The following is a 26,523-nucleotide window of genomic DNA, read 5'->3' as shown; positions in this document are numbered from 1 at the left end:
AAACCTTCACATCCAGATAAAACGTAGATAAGAGTAGAAAGAATCCAGGACAGCATGACAAAAAATTAATAGAGGCATAGAAAAAATGATTTATGAGAAAAGGCCTAAAGAACTAGAATTACTAATCTGGAGAAGACAAAACTGAATGGGTATTTGATAATAGTCTTCAAATACCTGAAGGGCTATTTTGAGGATGGAGTTAAGAGTTTTCTTTTTTCTGGTAAATGACAAGACCAGGAGCTATGGCCTCACACTTCAGCAGAGGATACTTGGTTTACAGATAAGGAAGAATTTACCAGCTATGAGGGTAGTTAAGCATTGAACCAGGCTACCTAGAGAAGCTGTGGAATCCATATGCTTGGAAATACAATAACAGGTTAGACCAGTGGTTCTCAACTGGTTTTGTACCGGGACCCATTTGTAAACATCAATGGAGAATCCCAACCCAGTGCCCCTCACTCCCCTGCCACAGTCCCCCAAGGCGTGGGGCATGGAGGGCCCCCAAGCAGCCCCTTGCAGGCTGAAACCTCTGACAGCTTGCAAGGGAAAAGCCACCATTTCCCACATTTTTCTTCTTTAAAGGAGAATCCATTTTTAAAGTTTGTTTGCAACCCTTTCATATATTCTTGTGACCGAGTTTTGGGTTGTAACCCAGGGGTTGAGAAATGCTGGGTTAGACCAGCGGTGACTAAATCACCCAACCCCATGGCCATGATCTGGCATGTGGGGCTGGTTCACTGGTGTAATCCAGCATGTGCAACTGCATCATCTGGCCCACAGACATCCCCACCAGTCTGGAAACTTGGCAGCAGAATTGAGCAGTAGCAGTGACAATTACCACAACTCCTGGAGCTCCAGCAATTAACACTGCCACTGCTCTCCCATCACCAAAAACTTCTGGTCATTTCATCTGTGGGCTGGATAAAAATTCTGTGTGCCATATCTTGGGCACCTTTGGGCTGGACAGACTCTTGTGTCAGAAGCTAGAGCAGCAGGTAGGCAGGCAAGCCCCCAGCTCTCTCTGGTTGCCTGTGTAGGACTGGCTATCAGCTGTCAGCTGCATGAGTGCCTTCAGCTGGCCCTGTTAATGTGTTTGGTTGTGGCTGCTACATATAAGTAGCAGCCCCTACAGTGCTCTGGGGGCTGTCGACCCAGACTTCCTCTTCTGTTTAGTCTCAGAACTCTTGTTTCTCAATTCCTAGTCCTAGTTCCTGATTCCTAGTCCTGGTTCCTGATCCTGGAGTGTCCCAATCTGGTTCCTGATCTCCAGTTCCTGCTGCCCCCTTCCTAGCCTGCATCTGTGCCTTGCTTCTGCCTAAACTGTGCCTAATCCTTGCCTAACCTGCACCTGTCTCTTCCCTGCCTGAATCCTTGTTTTGTTCTTGCCTGTACCTTTGCTTAGTCTGAACCTATGCCTCCCTCCTACCTAAATCCTTTCTAGTTCCTGCCTGGCCCTCCTCCCATCCTGGAATGCTCTTGTTCCTGACTTGGCTCTCTCAGCTCTCAGACACCTGGTATTATGGTCCCTTCAGCTCATGATCCTGTTTAGTTCTGTTTGTTGACTCTTGGTTTCAGCTCTTATATTCACAGTATTATTACCTTTTGTTCTTGGGCTTCCCGGGCTTGTGTCCTTAATGCTGACATCTCACATCTAGGTTGTGCCTGTGACAACTTGACTGGCATGGTTTAGTCAGGAATGATGCAATCTGAAGCAGGGCATTGGACTACATTACCTCATGAGGTCCCTTTCAGCCCTATTTTCCTATGATCCAGAATCATACACAGAAACTATATCAAAGTTATGAAGAAAAAAATATACTTTTTCATACCTACACCAGTAGCCATTTTAATTTCTTCAAAACTGAATTCATCTCCTTCATTAAACATAAGCAGTACTAATGTCTGGAAGAGTGATACTTGAAACTCTTTCTTTCCCTACAAATGAAATAAAAACAATCCAAGTTAACATTCAGACTATAAATTTTTAATCTATACAATCTCAAACATTAAAAAACTCTGCGTTGTAGAAATAATATAAGAAATACCTTCAAGATGAGGAAAAATGAATGTTATCATGAAGCATATGCTTCCCTGGAAACACACAGCCATAGCAAAAATATAGAAATTCCTAATCTCTACATTGGTAGTGCAGTGAAAATCCAACAGGTTACTATGGACTCAGTGTTCCCTTAACAGTCCATTAGGTCTTGTTTTCAGATGTAACAGGTAAATTGCTGACTCCCCTGAAGTACACAGAAGTCATATTACTAACTTCAATGGGGGCAGTATTTTACCCTGTATTATTTAACAGAGATAAGCAATTTAGCAGAAAGGATCTCAGTAGAAAGCATCTAGTTTAAATTTAAGAATTTTTTTGGATTTTTTTTTAAATTTAGGCCAATGGTCACCAACCAATGGATCTCGATTGACTGGTTGATCACGAAGCTTCTGACAGTCAATCTTAGTCTGTTAGAGGCTCCATGACTGGGAGCGGCAGGACACACGTGGCTGGGCTGATCCACGCCCCCTGCCACCTGGGCCCGGGTGGGTGAGTGGGGTCAGAGCCCAGGCAGCTTGTCTGGGAAGTGGAGGGAGGGGCAGAGCAGGGGGTGATAGATCCTGGGGTGCCCCTGACTTACAAAAAGTGATTTTCACCATAAAAAGGTTGGAGATCACTGATTTAGGCAATTTTGCAGCCACAGTAAATTTAACAGAAGCAAGATACAGCTAAAATAGGCAAGGCAGATTAATACGAGATCTACAAATAGATACAAATATTGTATGTCAGCTATCAACTGAAACTGATCTAAATGTTGCACTTATACCTAGTTACTACTGACAGTGAATTTTGCTTTTGTTCTGATACAATGAAATTCTGTTGCTAGTGATCCCATCAGACAGAACAAAAGCTAATGTTAACCAACATTTAAGCTATTTGATACCTTAGAAATTCAACCAGCATTTAAATTTTAAACACATTCATTAGGTTACACCACTGATAACCTTTCAGTACAGTTTTGAAATGACAGAAGGCTTCACCGTTACAACAGTGGGCCTCCAAAATACATTTTGAAAAAAATCCCTACTCTCTTCTGTTGGTTTCCAACCTGTTATAAGTTTCTCTTATCATCACTGAATGACACTTCCTTTTGACACAGTCTATGCTGAAAGATGTTACATACTGTTGCTATGTAGGAATGTGGCTAGAGAAAACTCATATTACAAGAACATACAACAGAAAACCATAGTCGGATTTTAGTTTCCTCAGCAAATGGTGCTTTATTAATTAAAAATATAAGACAAATAAATTATTTAAATTTAGAAGCAGCAGGTAAAGCATTAAATAAGTGAACATACTTCCTTAAACTCTGCTTTCAGGACAGCTTGTCCTAAAGTGGTTTGCCACTGAAGTTTTCTACCACTGTGTTTTCCAAGGTAAAAGGTCTTAAACACCTCCTGAAGCTTAACCATCTATAAGCAAAGAAGTAACAAAAAAGGTTTATTTATGCTGTACCAATGTAATTTAGGAGATCGGTTTTCACAGAAACAGTTTGCTAGGTTCATATAAGTAGTACTTCAAGATTCAAGTTCACATAAAACTAAATATCAAGGGCCAAACTGTGGTTTCCTTGGTACCTGTTTAAATAGAATAAAACTTGATTTCAAACACAGCTACTTGCAATTCATATAGTTTCCCTAAAACTAAATATATTTTAATGAAGTTAAAAACAAAATTTCTACCAAAAGAGTAAAAAGCACACTAAAAGGACAGCTCTCCTCCTAAGCCCTGCTATAGTCTGTCCCCGCACCTAAACATTCAGAGGAAAAAAGCATGCTTTAAGGCCTCACTCCAGTCTTGTACTGATTACTATTTGCCCTAGTCCAAAGTCTTAAATTTGATTTGTTTTCCTAATAGAAGCCCTGGCTATTTCCAAAATTTTGCATTTCTCCACCTTTCTGAGGAGCAGTCAGTGGAGAGATAAAAGTCTTTCAGTTCCATCAAGTATCTGACACCAATGGACAACTCCTGATGAAAAGATCCAGAAGGATGAAGATAAGAATGCTTTTCCATCCTGTAAATCAAATGCCAATACTAGTCATTTTTGGGCCCTGATTAGCATAGATTCATAGATGTTAGGGTCAGACAGGACCTCAATAGATCATAGAGTCCAACTCCCTGCATAGACATGAAAGAGTGCTGGGTTCAGATGACCCCAGCCAGATGCCCATCCAACCTCCTCTTTAAGACCCCCAGGGTAAGGGAGAACACCACATCTCTTGGGAGCCCATTCCAGACCTTGGTCACTCTCACTGTGAAGAAGTTCCTCCTAATGTCCAATCTAAATCTGCTCTCTGCTAGTTTATGGCCATTATTTCTTGTGACTCCCAGGGGTGCCTTGGTGAGTAGAGCTTCACCAATTCCCTTCTGCGCCCCCATGATGAATTTATAGGCAACCACAAGGTCACCTCTTACCCTTCTCTTGTGGAGGCCGAAGAGGTCCAGATGCCCTAGTCTCTTCTCATAGGGCTTGGCCTGCAAGCCCTTAACCATACGTGTGACACTCCTCTGGACCCTCTCCAGGTTATCCACATCCCTCTTGAAGTGTGGTTCCCAAAACTGCATGCAGTACTTCAACTGCGGTCTGACCAGTGCCCAATCGAGGGGAAGTATCACCTCCTTGGTTCTGTTTGTCATGCATCTGCTGATGCATGATAAAGTGCAGTTAGCTTTTCTGATGACTTCATCATACTGATGACTCATGTTCATCTTGGAGTTCACTAGGACTCCGAGATCCCTTTCCGCTTACGTGCTGCCGAGCAGGTAATTTCCTAGGCAGTAGGTGTGCTGGACATTTTTCCTCCCTAGGTGCAGCACTTTGCATTTCTCCTTGTTAAATTGCATTCTATTGTTTTCTGCCCATTTGTCCAACCTGTCCAGGTCTGCCTGTAGTTGCTCTCTGCCCTCCGGTGTATCCACTTCTCCCCACATTTTTGTATCATCCGCAAACTTGGACAGAGTACACTTCACTCCCTTGCCCAAGTCACTGAAGACGACACTGAAGAGTATCGGTCCAAGGACCGAGCCCTGCGGGACCCCACTACCCACTCCCTTCCAGGTTGATACCAACCTGTCCACTACCACTCTCTAGGTACGACCCTCTAGCCAATTTGCCACCCACTGGACTGTGTAATCATTCAAGTCACAGCCTCTTAACTTGTTCACCAGTATGGGGTGGGATACTGTATCGAAGGCCTCTTTAGGGGTTAAAAAAACACCCCTGTCCCTTTACCATATTGTCTGGCATATAGCATGCACCATTTTTTCCTCCAAAAATCAGCTGCTGGAAATTGGGATGTGCATTGTAAGTAAGGAAATATAGTCTCAGCAGTTTCTACCATACAAAGCCTCTGCTGGGGGGGGGGAAGGGAGGGGGGAGAGAAAGTAATGTTGTACATGCTGCATGGGGGGCTCCTTAGCTGCTGGCTGTGGACACTATCTTTTTCCCCTGGCTGCCCATCCAGCCCAGCTCAACAAGAAAAGGAGTTCGGCTGAGGGGGCTAACAGATAGCCACACTGTTTTGCTTCCCTGCATATGCAGCTACCTGTGTTTTCCCTGAAAAATACCATAGTTACCAGTATTAAGGAAAGATCTTTTTTTTCTTCATTCTGCCTTACAAAAACAAGAGGGGTACCTTATTTGGGGAAGTTTTGTATGCAATAAAACATGGTATTGTAGGGTTGAAATTTAATGCCGTTAGTTACTCCAAAACATACCAACTTGAAAACATCCTCTTTTTAGGATGAGCAACACCTTTATATACATTGCCTTTTTAAAGAGCTATTGCATGGAATGAGGTAAGGATCTCAGGGGGAAAAATGGCATGTCATCCTTATCACCTTTACAAATTGTATCAAAATTCATAATCATCAGGTGGACAGAATTAAGTTTAGATAGACAACCTCCATTTTTTCATTTTCTAACAACCAAATGCTTAACTTTGCAACTTAAAAAAATACTTTAATCTGTTTTTGGTACACAATTTTGTAAATACAACTATTTGTTTTAAAATAACGAAACACACCACACCACATACACGTGAAATTAATTTCCTTGTTTAGGTAGGTCACCAGAATTTGAGCCCAAGCCCTACAGAGCCTCAATGCATACCTCTTCCATTAGAATTTAAAATGGCAACTGGCAGCAATAGTAGTGGGTAGTTATATTATATGGACCAGGCAGTAGAAGGAAAGGTTTACATGTCCAGGCATAACTCTACTGCACACACCACATAATACAATTCAGTTCTTGCAGATGGTGAGAGGCACTATGGTTAAGCGGATGAATCCTGAGTCTGTCATATTACAGACCCATATTCTATTCACCCATGTTCATTTCTAGTGCCAGACATGACTTTGTGCTCTCTGTCACAAATAATGGCTTATACTTGCTTCCCTCTCTACAGTTACCAATAGACTTCTTAGTACAAGATAACAATAAAGTGTAAACAATTTTTAACACCAGCCAAAAGAATTTAAAACTCATTGTTTCCCACTTCCCAAACCCATAAACACCTTCCCCTAGGGCTCAAGTATTTTGAGATTTGATAACAGCAGCTTCAGCAGCCATTTTGTTTATACTCTGTCCAAAGACTGTGTTTTGTGCAATTTCCTCAAACTATGCAAGATGTTCAGCAAGGTCTGGAAGAATAAATCAGCACAACTGACACGTTTAGAAATTTCAAGGAACAAATCAGTCTTAACCACTTTACATATATGCAGTAGAATTTGATTTCTGGAGTGTAATGTGGTCAAACCTAGCCAGTAAAAGGCAGTATAACTCCTGTAACCCATGATCATCTCTCTGCTCAATTAAAAGTTTGTGCTCCAAACCAGACACACCAGAACTACTCAAAAACTGATGGAAAAATATTACTGTCAGCCATCTATCCCATATTACTATTTATTTTACACCAACCTTAGTATAAGGGAGTAGCTGTACTGTTTTAGTTTATATTAAAACAAAACCCACACATAGGATGTTTCATTTTAAAAAATTAGTATTTGCCAATATTCAAGTATGTTTAAAGAAAAAGGAGAGGAAGAGGGAATAAATGTTGTGACACCCTGTCCTCCCGAAGTCCTATCCCTTAGTTTTTGTAATTTTCTAATTTACTTCCAAAAAGAGTAACAAAGTATGTAACAGCAACACTAGTAGAGGTACTGCTATTTTCCCCTCATAATACATTTTAGAAGAAGAATTCAAAGACTCACCTCTGAAGTTAAGTGAACTTCCATGGGGGTATAAGTTGGCCAGTATCCCATAGTTAGTATATTTACTGTCAGGTCTATACCGCCTGGATCACTCTGGTTCTGTACATACTAAAATGGAAAACCAAATGACCATAAAAAAATCTTGCTAAAAATCCTTTTATTAATTATTCCCAACAGCAAACAAATACAGAAGTAGTAAATCAATATGTCTTTTTGGTTACTAAGTGATCCTTGTAGTTTTTGAACAGCTAATTATTTTGGTAATTCATTATAGATATAGATCTAACTGTAAGATGAAACTGAATGTATTAATGCTTCTTATAAAAAGTGTCTCTGAGCACAATTCCTACCCTAGGAAACATATAGCTCTGAATCTATTTAATGCTGACTTTAGCAACAGGTCATGGATAGTAGCAAGAAGAGTTTTCTGTAGGTGATGGGTTCACCCAGAAAAGCTCCAGTTACTACTCTCTCAAAGCATCTGAGAAACACTTTATATATCTAGCCAATTCAGAACACAGAGAACAGCTTGGAACAAAAAGACAAGAAAGTTAACAATAAAAGTGCATGCTGGAGAGTTTTCATTAAGTGACTCTAAAGTCAAAAGAATTTGAAGAAACCAAAAAAATCCCTCTCTAAGTCAGCGCAAACACAGTAACATCAAAATATGGTATATTTTTATTCCACATGTGTTAAAAAGCTACATATTGCCATGATTTTGAAAGAAGTACGCACAGAAGGAGCTTGGGCTATATAGTCAGACAGCATGAATAAAACTGAAACATTCTGTCAACAGATGCAGGTCACTCACACTCAGAACTGGTCAGAGCCTAGCAATAATTATCACATGAAAAAACATGGTGTTAAAATGATCTTACATATTGCTCCAATAAAATGGGTGTTACATGTTGCTCCAAAAATACGATCTTACATATTGCTCCAATAATACATTCAGGCTTTTTTAACAGAACTGAAGCAAAAAAAATCAAATGAAACTACCTCACATGATTTCTCAGGAGATGCACTGAACTATGAACAGAATCTGCTCAAAACCTGTTTTGTCAAAGTTTAGTTCAGACTACATATCATCCTCACTATTGCAAAACTGATTGTGCATATATGCAACCAAAGTGAAACATACCTGCTTAAACTGAACCATGACATCTTTTGACAGTTCCATATCCTTGAACATGCCTTCCAGTTTGCTAGTGAAAGCAGCACCACATTCTGTCACAAAATAAAAGCAAAGATTCCAGACAGGGCATCTATACACATACCTTTTTTTTTTTTCCCAGAGACATGCTGGAGATGTGCCACTCCGTATGCAAGCTGAGGTGAACTGCACTGAGCAAAATGGCAAAATGAGTGTCAGTGTGCAGAAAATGGTGACTGTGCTTTTGAACTAAACCACCTCCAAAGTGTCTTAGTTCAAAAGCATGTTGCTGCCATTTTCTCAGCGCTGATGTGCATTTCGCCACTTATACAAGTGCATGAAATTGCAGCACCAGGTACTTTTCTAAGCACCTGCAAAACACACACACACACACACACACACACACGTAAAAATGCCCACGCAGAACAAGCAATTAAGGTTTAAACTTTAAGCAGACTGCTGAGTGAGATGTTAAGAAGTGCTTAACTCCCACTCTGGAGGCCGATTTTGAAATGGGTACCTAAATGACCTGGCCACATTTCCAAAAGCACAGCAATCAGCAGCTCTTAAAGAGAACAGTGGAGCCATAGGGTGCTCAACTCTTATCTGGCTTGTCACTTTTTAAATACAGAATAAGGACTCAGATTTGCAAATTACAGGTAGAAAAAAAAAATCAACACATTTGCGGATGCCCACCATGTTTAAGCTTTGACAACATTGATTTCTCAGCATCTACTGAAGCACTTTTTCCAACCAGCAGTCTTTTGGCCAAATCTTTCTTATAAAATGCTTCAAACACGTCTTTGCCTGTATGGAAACAAAAAATGAAAATAAGAAATCAAGCATATTCAGTTCTACAGAAGCATCCTTTCGTTTTACTTCCTGATCAATGGAACAACTCTCACTATAGAGCTGCAAAGAAAAGTATGCTTACAATGGTTTGGTTTTTTTTTTATTTATTTGGATTTTCTTTTTAATGCATTGGGGTTTTATTTTCTAGTGTCCAGATGCAGTTGCTGCCTTCCTTCTTCCTCAGGTCATCAGCAATCAGCCACAATCATCCAAAAACAGAATCTTTCCCTCTGGGTTCTGATTCATTATTATACAAATTGGTCTCCTGCATATTATGGGGAAACCCCTTTTGTTCATGCTTTTTCAGGCTTCTACACCCTTTTCACCAGGGCCTGCACATGGTTCTATGAAACAGATACGTTAAACAAATGCCCATGCCTTGCACAAGGGCTTCCTCAAATCTTTCCCCCTTGATACCACCAGGGTTTATTTAGCCTTTGGTTCAGAGATGCTATAATGTAATTTCAACTCTCAGATAGCAGGGGTTCTCACTCTCAGGATAGTCCCTGGTTGCTCAGAATGTTCCTGTCTGAGACCCTTTTATATTTCTTCCCTGGATCTTGTCAAGAAGAACGTAACATTGACACAGCTGAATGCCTTATCTCCTGCCCAAGAGTCTTCTAAACTGTTTCTGGTCTCTTCCAGGACCTCTTTCCTACTGGAAAAGAAGTCTGGCAGTAAATGTTAGGCTATTTTAACTTAGACACTATCAGTAGGAGAGAGAATTAAAAAATTGCAGGAAATGTTTAGAAGCCTCCCAGTTTGTACATTATATGCAGAACACCTGTTGAATACAAGCCCATGTATGCCCATTCTTAAAGGTCCCAGGCCCAGAGATTGAGTACTGAGAAACATGTGTTCTTAAAGGTTAATGTCCTGTTACTATCTATGTACTAGATTTCACATAAGAATATTAGTTTAACTAAAAAAACCAAGATCAAAATTTGAAGTACAAAAAATAATGTAAAACAGCAGAAATAGTGACAGCTTCATATTTAACATTTCAGAATTGCAGAGATCAAATCCCTTAGCCAGAAAAAGCCCCAAGTCATGCACTTTATTCAACGCTTTTACCAGGATTCTGCTGTTTTTCAGGCAAAAAGAATCATTTTGCAAATGGTGCTATTCTATGATCAATGACTGTTGTGTAAATCCTGTAATACTGTAATTCTTCTAGATTCTGAGGGAAAAGCTTTACCACATGAGCAAATAAAGGTAAAAGAGGACAGTCCTGCTTACTTCCCCCACCTGTATGAAGTGTTTGATACTGACATATTTTAGGGAAGTGCACTACAATAAGCTGTGAAATGCTTTAGTGTTATCCTCTCAGTGCTACTACGCACCCTCTACTGGCACTCTTGTCTACGGGTGGAGTTGGGGAAGAAAAAAACAAACCACTCCATGTAGGACTCTGATATACTCTATCCAGGAAGTAAGAGCAAGCGTGATAGTGAAGGACAGGAAGGAAATCTACCAATGAGCTTTGTGTCTCCCTCCTTAGGGGTCAACCCTTGATTACTGTGCAAAATTACCACTGGCATCATTTTTAGTCCCAAGCCAGAGACTCTAAACAAACATGTAACTGGGCCATACTACTGGAATTAATATACACAAAATTGATGGACAATGCTGTGAGCAGCAAGGAAGATCAAATTCTCATTACATGTATTTTTAAATGTGTATTCTTACCATGAATGAATCGAAATATTATCATGATTTTGTCAAGTATCCTTTCCAGCTCTTCATCTGTTGCTTCTTTATTGCCAGCTCTCAACTTTGAATCCACATATTTTGCTACAATAAATAAAAAGTTGAAGAGCTTAAAAACAAAATCACTTTAAAAGCACTGTTTTAAGTATTTTCATTCCCAATATTGCTATATATATATATTAAAATATGGGTAAAGTGCCAAAAGTTTATATTTTATAATCAGTTGTCCCTCCCCTACATTCAGTGGAATTATACTAAAATACTGCGTTACTAGTGGAAAAATGTCACAGAACTGACCAAGAAAAAGATGAATACAACAAAAGCTTTAAAATTAATACACTCTCAAATTTTTATGTTATGTTATGTTCACTACAAGAGTGCAAGAGTGTTACTCGTTGAGACACAATGCTTTGGAATTGTACAAATGTATATGAATGTATTATATGAGACACAAAAAACAAACAACACGAAGAGGACTGTATTTTTGTAGACCTTTACCGTACACCTCTTGCTCTGGCCAAAACTTAAACAGAAGCGATGCTTTCAAGTTAGTAGCTTGATAATGGCAGAAAGAAATAGGAGTAAGCCATGATCTTAGTTGAGGATCTAAAAAGTCAAACAAATCTCTCTCTACTAATACCTACCAAATTGTATGACAGTGGGATGGAGAAGGAAACCATTGTAACAGCAGAGGCTACAGAACACATGAATAGCAGCAAATCCATATTGCTGCTTTGCATATAGCAAATGGTATAAGCTTATTCTTTCTATATAAGGTTGCCTTTAACAGACACCATTAATCCTATTGAGCAGGCGAAAACAAAAGAATGTACTATGGAGAAAAATTGGAGGTCTGCCCCTCCCCCCCAGCCGGTGTAAACTATCATAGCTCCACGGAACGGAAATCAACACAGCTAAAACATTGTATGTCACCCTTGGAACTGCCCTTATATTACTTATTTCAAAACATGTTCAAGTACATTAATAGGGCAGTGTGGCACTTATAACCTAACTCCTTCTGCATAATTTCAGACTAACATGGCTAACTGCCATTACAAGTACATTAATAGATACTAAATGATTAAGGCTTTCCTCTTCCTAATTTCTGAGGTCCTTAACAACCATCTTCTATATAAAGATAGCCTCCCTATAATTTAGTGCTTTTTACTGGTCTCCAAACTTCAGCCCTGAGGTGAGACGGGGAGGTACTACTTCCTTTGAAGGGATGTTGGTCTTATCACAAATCTGGGCTGCCACTCTGTGTAGCAAGTGGAGAATTGATTACCAATATAAGCCTCATTCATAAAGCATCTAGACTGTTCTCAAGAAACAGTTATAATTCTTTTTGTACTAGCTATTCCATTCCTTTAGCTACTTCCTCCACTTCTGGAAAGTGGACATGTGGTTTTCTAAGCAATTGTTAGCATCACTCGCAATGTAATAAGCAGGATGCAGGAGTTGACAGGCTCCTTCAGGAGAATGAACATACACCTGACACAACACACCCAACCTTTTTCCTGGATCCTGTGACACATCCAGATTAGCCTGGTATCCCAAAATCAAGCCTTGTAATAGGCTAAGTACTGCACTGCTATTACACTAGCATACCCAGTAACTTTATCTTACCATACTTTCTATAGGTCTTACAAATATTTTACAGAAAAATATTTTTGTACCTATCAATTCTGCAGGCTTATTTGGTCTCTTGTTGATAAATGTTTCAAAGGATTCCTTCATCAAGTTTATAAATTTTTCATTTTTCTGAAAGCACACTTCTATGATATGGTCCACTTTATCCTTAAAATCTAGTAGCTCTTGCACCATATCCTTGTCCTTTTCAGGATTAACCACTATTGTTGTCCCAAAATTCTGTAAAAACAAACACTTTTGATAATCAAATACTTTAGTGCTACCTATCTCCCCCAACAGACACGCACATCTTTACAAAAGTTCACAATTAGAAAAATAAATATCATAGAGCTGCTTGATAACTGAAATCGTAAGAAAGTTTTCAAAAATGATGAGATGCATTGAAATTTAAAATAAAATCTGGACACACATTCATGGATTTCAAACAGTAATGTTTAAAATTTACATTAAAACACAAACTAAAAAAAAATTACATAGTAGACATGGATTGTATGACACACGCACTTACAGTTAAATACAGAGCTACATGACCATGTAAAAGAAATTATGTGGAAAGTGTTGCAAGAATGTTCAGTCTAATGGAAAAATCTGCATGACCTTTTTAAAGTCCACTGAATTTCTACTTATTGGCAGAAATAGCCAGTTATGATTTAGCTGTTTCTGACTGATCCAAGCTTTCTACGTGTCAATGAAAGCTACAAAAGTGAAAAAAAAAAGTTGTCACCAGGTTTTAAAAAAGCTGCTGCTTTGCAGGGACAGAATTCTCGCTTTATCTTCTTTTAATCCCATCTTGTTTCTGCTTTGCCTATATGTCCAATTGAGATATAATACCATTGTCTACCAAATCAGTCCATATGACAATATTCTGACTGATTGCATTTAAAAAGTAGCAACATTAGAATCTGGCTTCTGTCACAAGTATAGAGACAAGTATAGTTTATCAAGTAAAAACAAGGGTTATCTGCGCAGTGGCAGCAGAAAGACAGATCATTTCTCCAATAACTGCAGCTAAGGTATTTAGCAGTGACAAGAGAATAAACAAAAAAGGCAAAACAACTCAGACTTTGCCCTTACTACTACATTATCCACAGTAGTACTTCATTGACAGTCCTTCATGCACTGCATGCTACTTCCCCTGCCCCGCAACAATCTCCCTGGCTTGGTTACAGCTACCTCTCTCTCATACTTACATGGGTCCTCCTATTACTGTGGAATCTTGGACACCTCACAGTCTTTCATGTCTTACCCTCACATTTATTTATTTATGCTAGGGAAGTGGGACTAGTCCATTTTATGGGTGGAGAACTATGGTACAGAGAGACTAAGCAACTTGCTTAAATCAGATAGTCAGTCTATGGTAGACTATGGACCTGAACTCAGACACCTTGATTTTCCTTTAGGCACATCCCCTACCCCCAAGACTCCTTTTGACTTCCTCTGCCCTAATACTCCTCAAGGGGCTAGTCCTTCTCCCTCTACAAACATTCACTCGATCTTCTAACCACAGGACTTATTTCCTCCTGGTGCAAGTATTCAGGGTCATCAGGGACCTTATCTATATAGAAATCTTCCACACTATTCAATCTTTCCCCCATCTGGGACGAGACTGTAGAGTGGTTACAACCAGTAATAATGCAAGTTTAGTTTCTAAAATGCTAGGTTTCTGATCTGTCTTTCCATATACTGACTCACAACATAAGACATATGAGTTCCAAGAGTTTCAATGCAACATCTTCCCATCATACACCCAACCTCCAGTTTAAAGCTACAATGTAAAAGGTCTACAAAGAAGGCTGGACAGGAGATTTTTTTAAACTGTAAAAACAATTCTACTAAGCAAGGCTAATATGCAATTACAGTTAAATATAGAACTGAGCTACTGAATTCAAGATAAAGTTGTGCTTTCATATCTCTTGTATAGAACTTTATTGCTAGCAGCTTCTAAGAGAAGTAGCTGGCAAGCTCTTTGGGAAATATACCTTGTTTGGGCTATATATTTGTCGAGTGCCTGGCAAAATGGAACCAATACCTCATTTTACTTGGTTTTATTTTTTTTAAAAATAACTCATTGAATTTTTCAGAACAACAGGGTAAGAATCTAGCCTGTTAACTGCTGCTTTTTATATCAGTTAAACAAAGCACAACATGATCTGCATTAAACACTGCTGAAGGATGTACCAACTACATACTGATATTTCACTGGTTTTCTACAAATGTGACTGGTGTATATGACACAAAGTTAGGCTGAAGCCTAACTTAAGCAAATAGTTGTATATTTTGCACAAAACTTAGCTAACTTAATAGCTCAGCATTTTCTAACATCCCATGCAGCTCTATTTTTTTCAAAATAAAATTTCATTTTCAGTTCTGAAAAGAAAATATTTCCTAAATATGAATGTCAAATCAAAATGTATGTGCTGTAGTTTTTCATCACAAGCTTTCAGGATACTGCTCAGCAAAATGGGTGCACTGACCAACCGAAACACCCACAGACCTGTTTAAAATAGTTTTGATGAACACAGCTGAGTGTTTTATTGCTCCTGCCTACTTGTTCAACACTCAAACACTCATTCTACTGAAAACATCATAAATGAGACCACTGAGAGGCATTATTTTGTAATACCTTGATGTATTCACTCCAGTGTTGCAACAGGATCTGCTGCCCACCTTTTACCCGGCTGAACAGCTGATATGTCTGTGTAAGTTCTGATATTCTGTTTTCATCAAGCAGGTTATCAAGCCCTAAAAAACCAGAACAACAAATAGATTTTATTTGCGTAGTAAGAATAAAATTAAAAGACACAATTAGAGGATCTGTGAGCTCTATGAAATAATCAAAATTAACACATTATAGCCAATACACTAGACTTTCTTTTGTATGTAAGGGCTATGTTCAGCATTGATAAATGTCTATGTTTACACTACCTGAAATGATTTGTGGCATATTATTAAAAAGAGAAATGATTGTAGATTGAAGTACTTCCATTTTCCAACCATGTTCTGCCTACTACAGGCTTGCTGTGAAGTATTTTATTATTAATAATGACAGTTCTAGTAAAACTTTTCCATCTGTGGATCTAACAATTTTCTAAAGGAAGCCAGAATATTAAGTCAACTGAACCACCTAAGTTTTCAAGCAGTAAAAAAATGTACACTGTGAAACCCTGTGAAAGTTTTTTCTGTGGTTAACCTTGTTTTTCTGTTAAGGATGTGTTATGAACAGAGAAAGTATCTGCTATAAAGTAGTATTGATACATACCATCACAAATTCTTTCCTATAGTTCACCTCTACCTTTGTTAATATTCCCCATGACAACACAATTTCAACATTGCAGATGCCACTCCATTCATAAATTGTATTATGTTAACATATTACAAATATTTCTACTTGCCAATTTGCTTTTGTCCAATTAAATTTCAAGATTCACGATTACTTTAAATTACTGCTAACTTGTATTTTCAGATTACCTGCTGAAAGCACAAAGCATCTTAATCTTATCAATACTGCCATTGTGTGTTATACTTTATTCTACTTATACTAAGGTGAGGAACATCCAAATAAGATAGAGGAAAACAATTCAAGATGTCAGCCAAGAAAGCATAAGTGAAACTGGCTCTCAGTCTTTAGTGTTTCTTCCACACTCTCAAATACCCAGCGAAATACACAGTATCCAGGTAACTAAAAAAGGTAAATTATGGTCTCTTGAAAATATATCAGTTGGGGTTTCTTTTGATGAGATATGAGAAATGAAGAAAAGTATGCTCTGCCACATCACAACAGTTTCCAGTTAGTTCAAATAGAACAAATGACTAAATAGTATAAGAAAATCAGTTTCATACTCACCTGTTCACTTTCATTTAACAACATCATTATAGTTTGCAGTGTTCTCTTCAGTATTATTGGTTAAAAGTAAAGGGTTAAATACAATGACAACATTCCTTTTTCTGGCCCATGCAGCAGTGTCAAACATAAGGCCTAAGGGCTGAATCTGGCCTGTGGAACTGTTGTGTCTGGCTCACTGGTAGTCTGGTGCCCTCAGCTCTGCACTGCCACATGCCCTGGGCACTGTTGACCAGCCAGAGCTCCATGCTGCTGTGCAGAGGTATGGAGTTGGGGGCCAGTGGCTACACCAATCCACATTCAGATGGCTGCATGGAACAGTGGCTGGTCGGTATTGCCTGAGGCCTGCAGCAGTGCAAAGCCAAAGGCAGGCAGCAGCATGCAGTCACATTCGGGCAGCACAGATGAGGGGGCAATGCAGTGGTAAAGAGCCTGGGGCATGCATTGGCATGATACTCTCTGGCTGTATATGGCTCTCTGCTATTGCATACCACCATCTCTGTACCACTGCCCAGCCATAGCTCTGTATCACCTCACAACTCTGGCTCTTTACTGCCCAAATGAAGTTCCTTGCAGCTGCGTGTCCCTTTCATATACCTGGACCAAGTGCATACTGGTGTGGATATTCTATTGCAAGTTTGATAGGCAAAGGAAAGGTATGGGAATTTCCTTTAGAACAAGAAGACTTCACACAACTTCTTGAAAGCATTGCTGTGGCCCTGGAATGCTTTGTTATACTCGCAATGAAAACAACCAACATCTAGTCAGTGGCAGTTGTAAAAATACAAGAAGAAAAGTTTCTCATACATACCCTGCACTTGTAAGGTTTTTTTTTCCTTTATCAAACTGACTACATCACATGCCTTCTCCTAAGGAACAAAACCTACAAAAGGCAGTGTCTTCTTCTACTTGCACTGCACACTAGGATGTTATAAGTGGATTACAATGTGCTCCTAGATCAAATGAATGCAGAAAGTTATGTAAGTCAATAGATGTTAGACTTACTCAATTTAAGTGCAGATACAGAAAGTGAAAGCTGATCTAAAATATAACAATCTCAAAATATAAACATAAAAACTATGTAATATACAAATCCATATGTTTATGGACAGTGAATCTATATTATGAATGCAGAAAGAGTTTAGAATGAAACAAAAAACCCATATTTTTTCTGACCCAATTGTCTGCAACAAACACAATTGTGAAAGTTCATTAAGCAGTGCTTGCTTTAACAAGACAGGCTTGTAATTACATGGGTTCTGCTGATGTTTATCAACAAAATTATTAGTTATCCATACTGCTTTTGAAAAAGGCCAGTGGATTGACTCTATTTATTCACTTAAATATGTTGAAGTTAAAAAGTAAAAAAAACCCTAGCACCTCAGGGAAGACAGAAGACTAAAGAATTATTTATCCTTAAAAGCGAACAAAAGAGTAAGTAAAGAAATAAGATATAGTACAAGATTATTACACAAACCTGTCTAACAGCATCATACACTGACAGGGATTGGAATGACAGGAAAAGTGCTGGAAAGTAACTCATGTAAGGGGCATATTTTAACAGAAGTTTGGGGGCGGAAGCCTTCTGCACAGAGAACAAGACTGATACAGAAGGAACAGGTTCTGGAAATGTGTGTGGCAGTTGGTCACTTCCAGGTTAACTAACAGTTAGTATTATTTAAAGGTCTAAATGAGAAAGCTGTTGAAATCTAAAGGAATTAGAGACAGAGTGAGAAAGCGAGAGAGAGGGGCAGACTAATCGCACAGAACCAAATCAGATAACTGGCCCGCAGACCAGGTAGAGAAGCAAAAAAAGTCAACATCAGACATTCTGAGAAAGGTATATTTGTATTTTGAGGAAGCTAAGGAAAGAACAAAAGGGGAGGAAGAAAGAGGAGGGGAGAGAAACAAGAAAACAAGAGGCATGATATCAGCTTCCCAGAAGATCCAGAACCTAAAAACTATCCAGAGCCACAGACAGAAAGGGAGACTGAGAATAAAGCATTTATAAGATCTGGGAATATCAATCAAGCCCAGAAATCCAGCAGAACAAAGAAAAAGACTGTTCCTATAAACTTTTTTAATGCAAGAGGACATTGCAGGCACTGATGTCCCAACAAATCTAAGATTGCCAGAGATACACAACAAAGTATGGAAAATATATTTTGCATTACTTTAAACAGATATCCCCACTGGGATGTTGCTCTCTTTGATAGTATATAGTTGTTTAAATACATAACCACAAGTACATGGGAAACTGTCACCTGCGCTGTGTAATTATTATAATGCATGAAAACCTACTGCTTTAGGATAGCATTTTTCAACCCATATAAAAGTGTTGAGAACAAACTTTAAAAATGGATTCTCCTTTAAAGGACAAAAATGTGGGAACCCGTGGCTTTTCCCTTGCAGGCTGCCAGAATTCCAGGGTACAAGCAGCTGCTTAGGGCCCCCCATGTCTCACACAACCCCCACTGCCCGGGTCGGGACTGGCCATCAATGTTTACAAATTGGTCCTGGTACAAAAAAGGTTGAGAAACACTGCTAGTCCCAGGACACATTAATTTAGGAGACTGCTAATCCCAGGACCATACACATTAAGAGATTTTATTATGAGAAAACTATATTTAACCAAACCCTCCATAAAACTAAAATTAAAAACATGTGCATGTTTTCCTGTATATAATCTGCTTGCCCAATTTTACTTGGCTTTCTTTTTGTGGCAGAGTTGCCTATGGCCTATGTTCTTTATTAAAGAAACAGTTGTACAATCCACAATTATTCCAGACTCTGAGAATCTGTCATTAATGGTAGATTACAAGAGCCAAATAACAGATACCTTTTTGCAAAATAGCAGTTAAGTGTTCTCCTAGTAGTTGCTTCTCCACACAAGCAATTAGTGGTTTCCTATGTAGGGCAAAAAAGGTATATTAGAAATACTGTACGGCTCAAGCCAAATAACTTTCCTACCATCACATAGGTATGAATATTCCCATTTTTACAGGAAGAAGATGCCTATAACTGTGCAATCTGTATTTTAAATAAATCCAAACACCACAAAATGTATGCTATTAAAAATGGAAATACAGATTCAGGTATTTTTTTTTAAAAAGCAAGATTGTGTAATTCTTAACAACTTCTCAGATGTTTTGAAAAGTTTGTACAGTTTCAAAAAGTACAATACTCTTTTTAAAAACACAAACTCTTCTAAAATGGCACTTCTGAACTAAACACTACACATGGGATTCAAAATTGAACCTCATCCAAAATTTTAATCCAAAATTCATTATTTTCAACTTCAGAGGTACGCTTCTTAAAGTAGAGAATAGGAAATCAATGATGTTTGAAAAGCAAAGTCTTCTTGTTAGGTTAAACAGGTTGTGTTAGCAGAGCTACTTGTCCCTTAACTTTCACAGACGGCCAAAATTCATTATATATGTAGAAAGAAATCACTGACACCAGGTTACTCTATATAAACTGAAAATATGTATGCATGGGCTTAATAGAACTACTCATGTACACGAAGCTGGTATCAGCAGGAATAATTGTGGAATTAAACATTAATTATCCTGCAAGTAATCATTTGTAGAACCAAGTCCTAGTGTTAAAATCTTGTGATGTGAATCTTATGCAGCAACATATAATGCAAGTGAAAGCATTTTATATGTCCTATAATAAAGGCTGTGAGGAATAAGTTTGTCATGTGAATTGAGAAAAGTTTATTTTAAAATCACCATTATAACAACCAGAAAATTAGAATATATAGGCTAGAAGACGGGTAAAAAGATGGACTGCTATTTTAAGTGAAAAATTTGAAAAACGTTAACGAGAGATTCAATAGACAGGCAATTCTCTGCCCTCCAGCAGTTTGAGCTACAATGTCATTATCAGTGCACAAATGTTGATTTTAACTGTTCTGATAACTCATGTAATATATTAAATAACTAAAATATTTCAATAATTACACTTTATACTGCTAAATAACTCAAAATATCCTTCCCTATTTTTATCATCAAAAAATAAAAGACTTTAGAAAGCAGAATTTATGACAGGTGATGTCAATCATCAGACACCATCAATATAATTCAGCTTTCTTTGCAAAAATGATACTGCTTTATGAACAGATGGGAAGTTGGTTGACCTACAGTGATAATAAGATAACTTGTACTCACTGTGTACTGTGGTCTAAATAAGTTATAACTCTGTCACCTTCTTCTTCTAAACGCTTGCTAACATGGTGAAGATATTCTGGGACCTAGCAAGACAAATAATGACATGGCTCAATAATTAAAGAAATTAAGGATGACATTTTTTTCATGATGATTATTGTAAACTGTATATTTAAGAGTGCTGATCTCACAATGATAAGAGAATAAAGGAGACAGAATAATTCTAGAAGTCAATTAAGCGATATGCACTGTCAAAATTATTTGATACCGAGAGTTAAAGCAGCACACAGCATGAATGTTCATAAAATTATAAATATGTATATATTGGAATAAATTTAAAATTGTCACTATTTGGGCTGAAATGACATTGACCTAAGATAAGGGACTTATTTGGCTTACACAACGGAAGTCCAAAATGAGGGCCTTGTAGTCTTAAATGGCGAGACACTATGGTACAGACCCTGAGGGGGTTATCATCATATCTGTTTCACATCAACTACAACAATTTCCACACCCTATCTGCCCCCATGCAGCAAAGGTGCACTTTTGACACAAGTGTGTCACTCAAGCCCCAAATAAACAGTTTAAACCATGCATACATATATTTACAGAGTAGTGGCTCAGTCCTTTAGTTTTCTTCGTACCTTCCATCAGGTATAGAAAAATCAGTAAGAGCCCTGTTTTCAAATTCCATAATTCTCAGACCAGTTTCTCCCACCCAGAAGTTTTTGAAGATGAAGTCATCAAGAAACAGAGTGAAAAATGGCAACCTACACCACATTAAGGACACAGCATAGTTGTGGTGAGTCAATTTTGATGTTGAAGTATTTTCTGCAGTCCCCATACTGACACTCTCAAATATTTTATATTAATATCTTTTGTTATACAATTTAGGGCTCACTTATATGACTGTAACTTAACAAAGAAAAACAATACTGCCTTAGTCTATTGAGTGATTATACCTTTTTTAACATTAAACGACTTAATTCAGAATTCAGCATAGAGATAAGAACGATATTAAACACACTAATTTTATCAGTGAAGTAATACTGACTATATCATTTAAGTTTTTATTATTGTGATTTCTAGTCTTTGGTTTTATGCAGACAACATTTTTCCATGCTTCCTCCCTTCTAATTGCATGCTTAAAGGTATGTAAGTGAACTGGGATCCAATTCTTGCCCCAGATACACCAAAGCAGCACTCACTGAAGTATCCAGACATTTATGGGCATATCTTAAGGCAGACCTAGGTCCCACTGTTCTTTAACATTAACATGTCTCTTATCTTCTTATGCATGACAATGATTTGACATAAAAAATTCAGTTCTTCCCATAGCACTTTAAATAATGTGAAAGTGCTCATTTACATAGTAGACAAGGTTCTTTGAGTAGATGTGGGAGGAGGGGAAGCCAAAGGTGAGTAAGGGAGACTATACAGACTCCACTTTGCCCCCACCCTGCTTTCTTCCCCCCTCCCTTCCCTGCTCTACCTTTTGCTTACCTAATTTCTACCTATGTACATTCTCAGTGACATCCTGTCATACTTTTAGCTTCTCTCATTCTTTGGAGTCTCAGAACAGCAGAGGCTTCCTATGCCTGAAGAAGGGTGATTGTGCCCAAAAGCTTGCTAAGAACTTTTTTTCCAGCTACTCAGTCTAATAAAAGATATCACATCTATCCAAAGAACCATGCCTGCCTATTTCCTTAGACCAACACAGCTACCACCAAAAACCTAGCATTTACAAAGTATGTGTTTACCTCTCTTTCTTGCATTAACCGTTGGCCCTCTGCAGCATATAAACAATTTGTCTCTTCCAAAAACTTTTGTTCAAATGACTCCTTGTAAACCTATGCAAGGAATAAATTACAAATGTGGTTATTCAGAAAGCTCATCGGTTGCTATGATGAACAAATACAATATGTGATACTTTCAATGATTCTGCCAGATTAACCCCTCTGAATCATAACATTCTTTGTTTATTCTCTTAACAGGCACAGAATGAGTAAGAGCAATACAAGCTTCTCTACTGCACCAGTATTGTGTTTTGATCATGGATTTGTTGTCTAATTCTTTTAAAATCAATTAGCTCACTTGCCAATATAATAGCACAGTAATGGAACCCTAATTCAGGTTAGTTCAAACCTCCTGCCAGCAGCCCTGTAGCAAAGGTAACTGCTACAAATGAGGACAACTTCAGCATGTAAACAGGCCATCCTCTTCAGTCAAATGCTTGAACTGGTCAGGAGCATGTTAAGAAAAATATTTTTCATCCAAGAAATCTAGTGATCGGTCAGGCTGATCACAATGACAAGGTGAGGTATAGCAGGAAAGGTGGACTTTCCTTTTCCTCTTCCCTGGAAGCAATTCCTATTGTTGAATGAGACAGGGTTCAAGAAGGGCAACAAGTTAGTCCTCAACTATGAAATTCACTGCCTAACAAAAGCAGATGAGCAGGAATCTCATTATGTTCAAACAAAATATAAACCTATAACTCATCTTTCATACAATAAGCAAGTACAACTGCTAGCATGAGTGAGAAACAACAATCACTGTATGTATTTACTGAATAATTTGTAAAACACTCAGTGCCTGGCATGAAAAAACCCCCTAGATTAGATTAGGATTCCTAACATAGAGGTTGAAGTACTGTTTCTGAAACAATCTGAGTCATATCTAAACACGTATTAGAAAAAGGATCTAAGAAAAGAATGACATCCAGCTTTGGTTAGCAGAGCAGATCACTAATCCTAAAACAAACAAACAAAAACCCCAAACCCTAGACTCTTTAAAAATGTGGCAAGTATGAAAAAGGTGATGTAGCAATAAAGACTAATAACAAAGAGAGCTTGGGGAGGGGGAGAAGGGAGGGAATGAACACACAACCTAGACCCATAGCTAGGGAATTCACTGAACTTGATGTGATGCAAAGCAAGTAACTGACAGAAGGTTATTTTATTCACTAGAAACTGAGACTAACAAGGGGATTATTTATTTTCCCCTTGATCATTTATTTTCAGACACAATACGGAGGATTATGAATGACAGTTAAGATGTTTAGCAAGAACTGTAAGAACCAGGTTGGGTTTTTACTACCTGCCTCTCCTCTTAGTCTTCTCTAGCATCTTATCTTTCCCCAGCCATGTTAAATACCAATTCAATTAAACTATGAACACCAATGCTAAATGATTTACTAAAAGACTCAATGATTTCAGTGGTGCCCCACACAGAGCACACAGCATGACTGGATGCTAACAGATGGATCACATTTACCCAAATCAAAAGTACAAAATTTATTTCAAGCTTATTCTAATTAAATCCATTAAGTTACAGACAAACCACATTTAGTTAGAGATTGCTCAGAATTCGTGTCCTAATCCGTCCCTAGAGCCTCTGCTAAGAAGCTGTTTAAATGTGGCAATGGTTTTTATGTTAGAGGCTCTTATCCATCAGGATCTAGACTAAGAGGAAATTCATTTTGCAAATGCCACACTTGATGTTAGGATAAGACAAGTGACTAAATTAAGGCAAAAATAGAAAAATAATCTCCTCTAATGAGCACCAGGTTTAAAAACATCAACTTGAAGTCAGACCAGTAACTGGAAAACACTGCAAGATGCTGTTATGCTAAAAACCTCAAGCCTGGTAGTAAAGTCAACCTTCTCCCAGTCAGGGTGGAAACCCAGTATAGGGAAGAGCAAGAAAAATTCCCATTGTGAACTTTGTCTCGCCTGCAGCAATTTACAATGATAATTTAATGCAAGGATGTTGCCTATCATTTAAGAGGTACATCAAACTTCTGCTGACAATACAAAAACAAATGAATAAGAAATAAACAGGCCAGGACATATTCAAGTCAGTCTATAAAAAGGGTTTTAGAGATAGAAGAAGTAGACAAAATAGGTTGTTGCCTATGAAAGCTTATGTCTTTCCCAACTAGTTAGTCTCTAAGGGCACCTATACATGAGTGTGGAGGCTGCTTGGATGTACTGGAATTTGATTAATCGAGTTTGCTGGAGTGCAGCACTTGCTGCGCTCCAGCAGCCTCTTGGGTCTCATGTATCAGTGTCCCCATGCTTAAAAATGGCAGTGAGGGTGCTTGAGCTAAAGCTTGTTGAATAAGTTTTAGTTCAAGCACCTCCATTGCCATTTTTTAGTGTAGAAGCACTGATAGAAAAGACATGATGACTCTTTAATTAGAGCAGCTCTCGGAGCTACTCTAATTAAAGTGCCGCACCCCACACCACCCTCAGAGCAAACGTACAAGTGCCTTAAGATGCCACCCTGCCCTACCTTCATTTATCTCTTGTTATGGAATTAATTTATACCTTGTTAAGCTGTCAAATATGATTACACTGAAAAACAAATAGAATTAAGTATATCAATAGAATCCAATTTATTTTATTGAAAGCAAATCAAATATAGTAACTACTCCTATTCCTTAATGATTTTAATAGAGATTAAAATGGAGGTTTTCCTAGGATTTTTTCCAGCTAGTACAGCCATGTACTTTTACCACCTAAAAGAGCCTTTCTATTTAAGTTTCCTCACAGTTATGTGGCAAGTCATTCAACTTAGTTCATAGCTAAACACAGTGCTGCCATTGCTACATGACACATAACAAAGAGCCAGAAAACATACAGGCATGTTAATGCAGGCCACAGTACTTTACTGTACAGTATATTATTAGAGAACTACTTCTGTGGATGGTGGATTCACATCTTTTATACAAGTCCTTTGAACTGGAACATCAGCATATTTACAGGTATGCAGAAAGAGATCTGCTGTGTTCTTGGGCCTGTTTTTTTAGTAGCATAATTCTCAACACTAACTATAAAAACGAATTATGCTATAAAGCCTCACTGAACAATTTATGTACAAATGTTCTAAACCCAATCATGATCTAAAAAATATGGTTGCAGTTTGAAAGTGCATCTTTATTAGGGGGAAAAAGTTATTATTTCAGGACACAGAAGAATCACGAAAGGTTCAAGATGCATCTCTGCATTTAGGTGTAGCTGGTATTTGTTAAGTTTGTCATACTTACTTGTAAATCAGACAGCATGCTCAACAAGCTTCGCAACAAACTTCTGTCGACAGCTTCACCATTTCGTTCTCGTTCAATCAGGAGGAGGATTCCATCAATGGTTTTGTTTTGAACTAATTTATCACTAATAATGTGATTTCTAAAAAGTTCTAGCCCCATATCCCTGTACAAATATTGAAAAATTAATACATTCAAAAATATATAGTTTAATTGACATGACCCAAAGATAGTGACATACTTTTAAAAGTTACATCTAAGTTTGAAAAAAAAATTGTGAAACTTTTATTAACTTTTCCTGATAATGAAATGTAAATGTAATGTTGTACAGGAGTCAAATAATTAACAACTTGTTGAACAGTTTATATAAATTCTTTAGCACTGGTGTCTTGAACTGTAAAAAGGCAAAAGGTACTTATTTGCAGGTTATTAAGAATATTACTACAAATTAGATCAGGGATTGGCAATCTAAAGCCTGGGGGCCATGGAGCCACTGGATCCAGCCTGCTGAGATGGGGCTCTGGTGGTTTTGGGTGGTAGGAGGCTTTTGAAGAAGCAGCAACGGCAGGCGGGTTCTGGGACCTGCCCACCCACCTCTGACCCAGTGTGAAGCATTCCAGCATGCAGCTGAAAAAGGATGCCTAACACTGGCATAGCAAATTCATACATAAACTTCCCACATTGTCACAGTAGTCAATCTAATTTTATGTGCTTTTTTTCATTAAAAAATGTTTGAATTTGCTATGCCAGTGTTAGGCATCCTTTTTCAGCTGCATGCTGGAATGCTTCACACTGGGTCAGAGGTGGGTGGGCAGGTCCCAGAACCCGCCT

The 26,523-nt window shown here is 38.2% G+C and overlaps 1 protein-coding gene across 2 annotated transcripts in view; it reads right to left on the bottom strand.

Annotated features, from left to right (window-relative positions):
* The window catches only part of CUL4A (cullin 4A), a 74,972-nt gene that overhangs the window by 18,036 nt on the left and 30,413 nt on the right, over window positions 1-26,523 (bottom strand). Inside the window, exons 6-17 of one of the 2 annotated variants that reach the window (XM_019524114.1) lie at window positions 25,696-25,858; window positions 22,409-22,498; window positions 20,652-20,734; window positions 19,319-19,386; window positions 15,262-15,380; window positions 12,665-12,857; window positions 10,968-11,072; window positions 9,123-9,233; window positions 8,415-8,500; window positions 7,274-7,381; window positions 3,358-3,471; window positions 1,830-1,935 (exon numbers count right to left, since the gene is read on the bottom strand). In XM_019524114.1, coding sequence (XP_019379659.1) covers window positions 1,830-1,935; window positions 3,358-3,471; window positions 7,274-7,381; window positions 8,415-8,500; window positions 9,123-9,233; window positions 10,968-11,072; window positions 12,665-12,857; window positions 15,262-15,380; window positions 19,319-19,386; window positions 20,652-20,734; window positions 22,409-22,498; window positions 25,696-25,858 — 1,346 coding nt within the window. The remainder of the gene's footprint in view (window positions 1-1,829; window positions 1,936-3,357; window positions 3,472-7,273; window positions 7,382-8,414; window positions 8,501-9,122; window positions 9,234-10,967; window positions 11,073-12,664; window positions 12,858-15,261; window positions 15,381-19,318; window positions 19,387-20,651; window positions 20,735-22,408; window positions 22,499-25,695; window positions 25,859-26,523) is intronic. The other variant, XM_019524113.1, reaches the window with a different exon arrangement.

This window comes from Gavialis gangeticus, unplaced genomic scaffold (assembly GCF_001723915.1).
Source record: "Gavialis gangeticus isolate Ggan-Ray unplaced genomic scaffold, GavGan_comp1, whole genome shotgun sequence".
In the NCBI taxonomy this organism is placed as follows: domain Eukaryota; kingdom Metazoa; phylum Chordata; order Crocodylia; family Gavialidae; genus Gavialis; species Gavialis gangeticus.
Note: the sequence above shows the minus strand (reverse complement) of the source record. Positions and strands in the feature narration are given on the sequence as shown.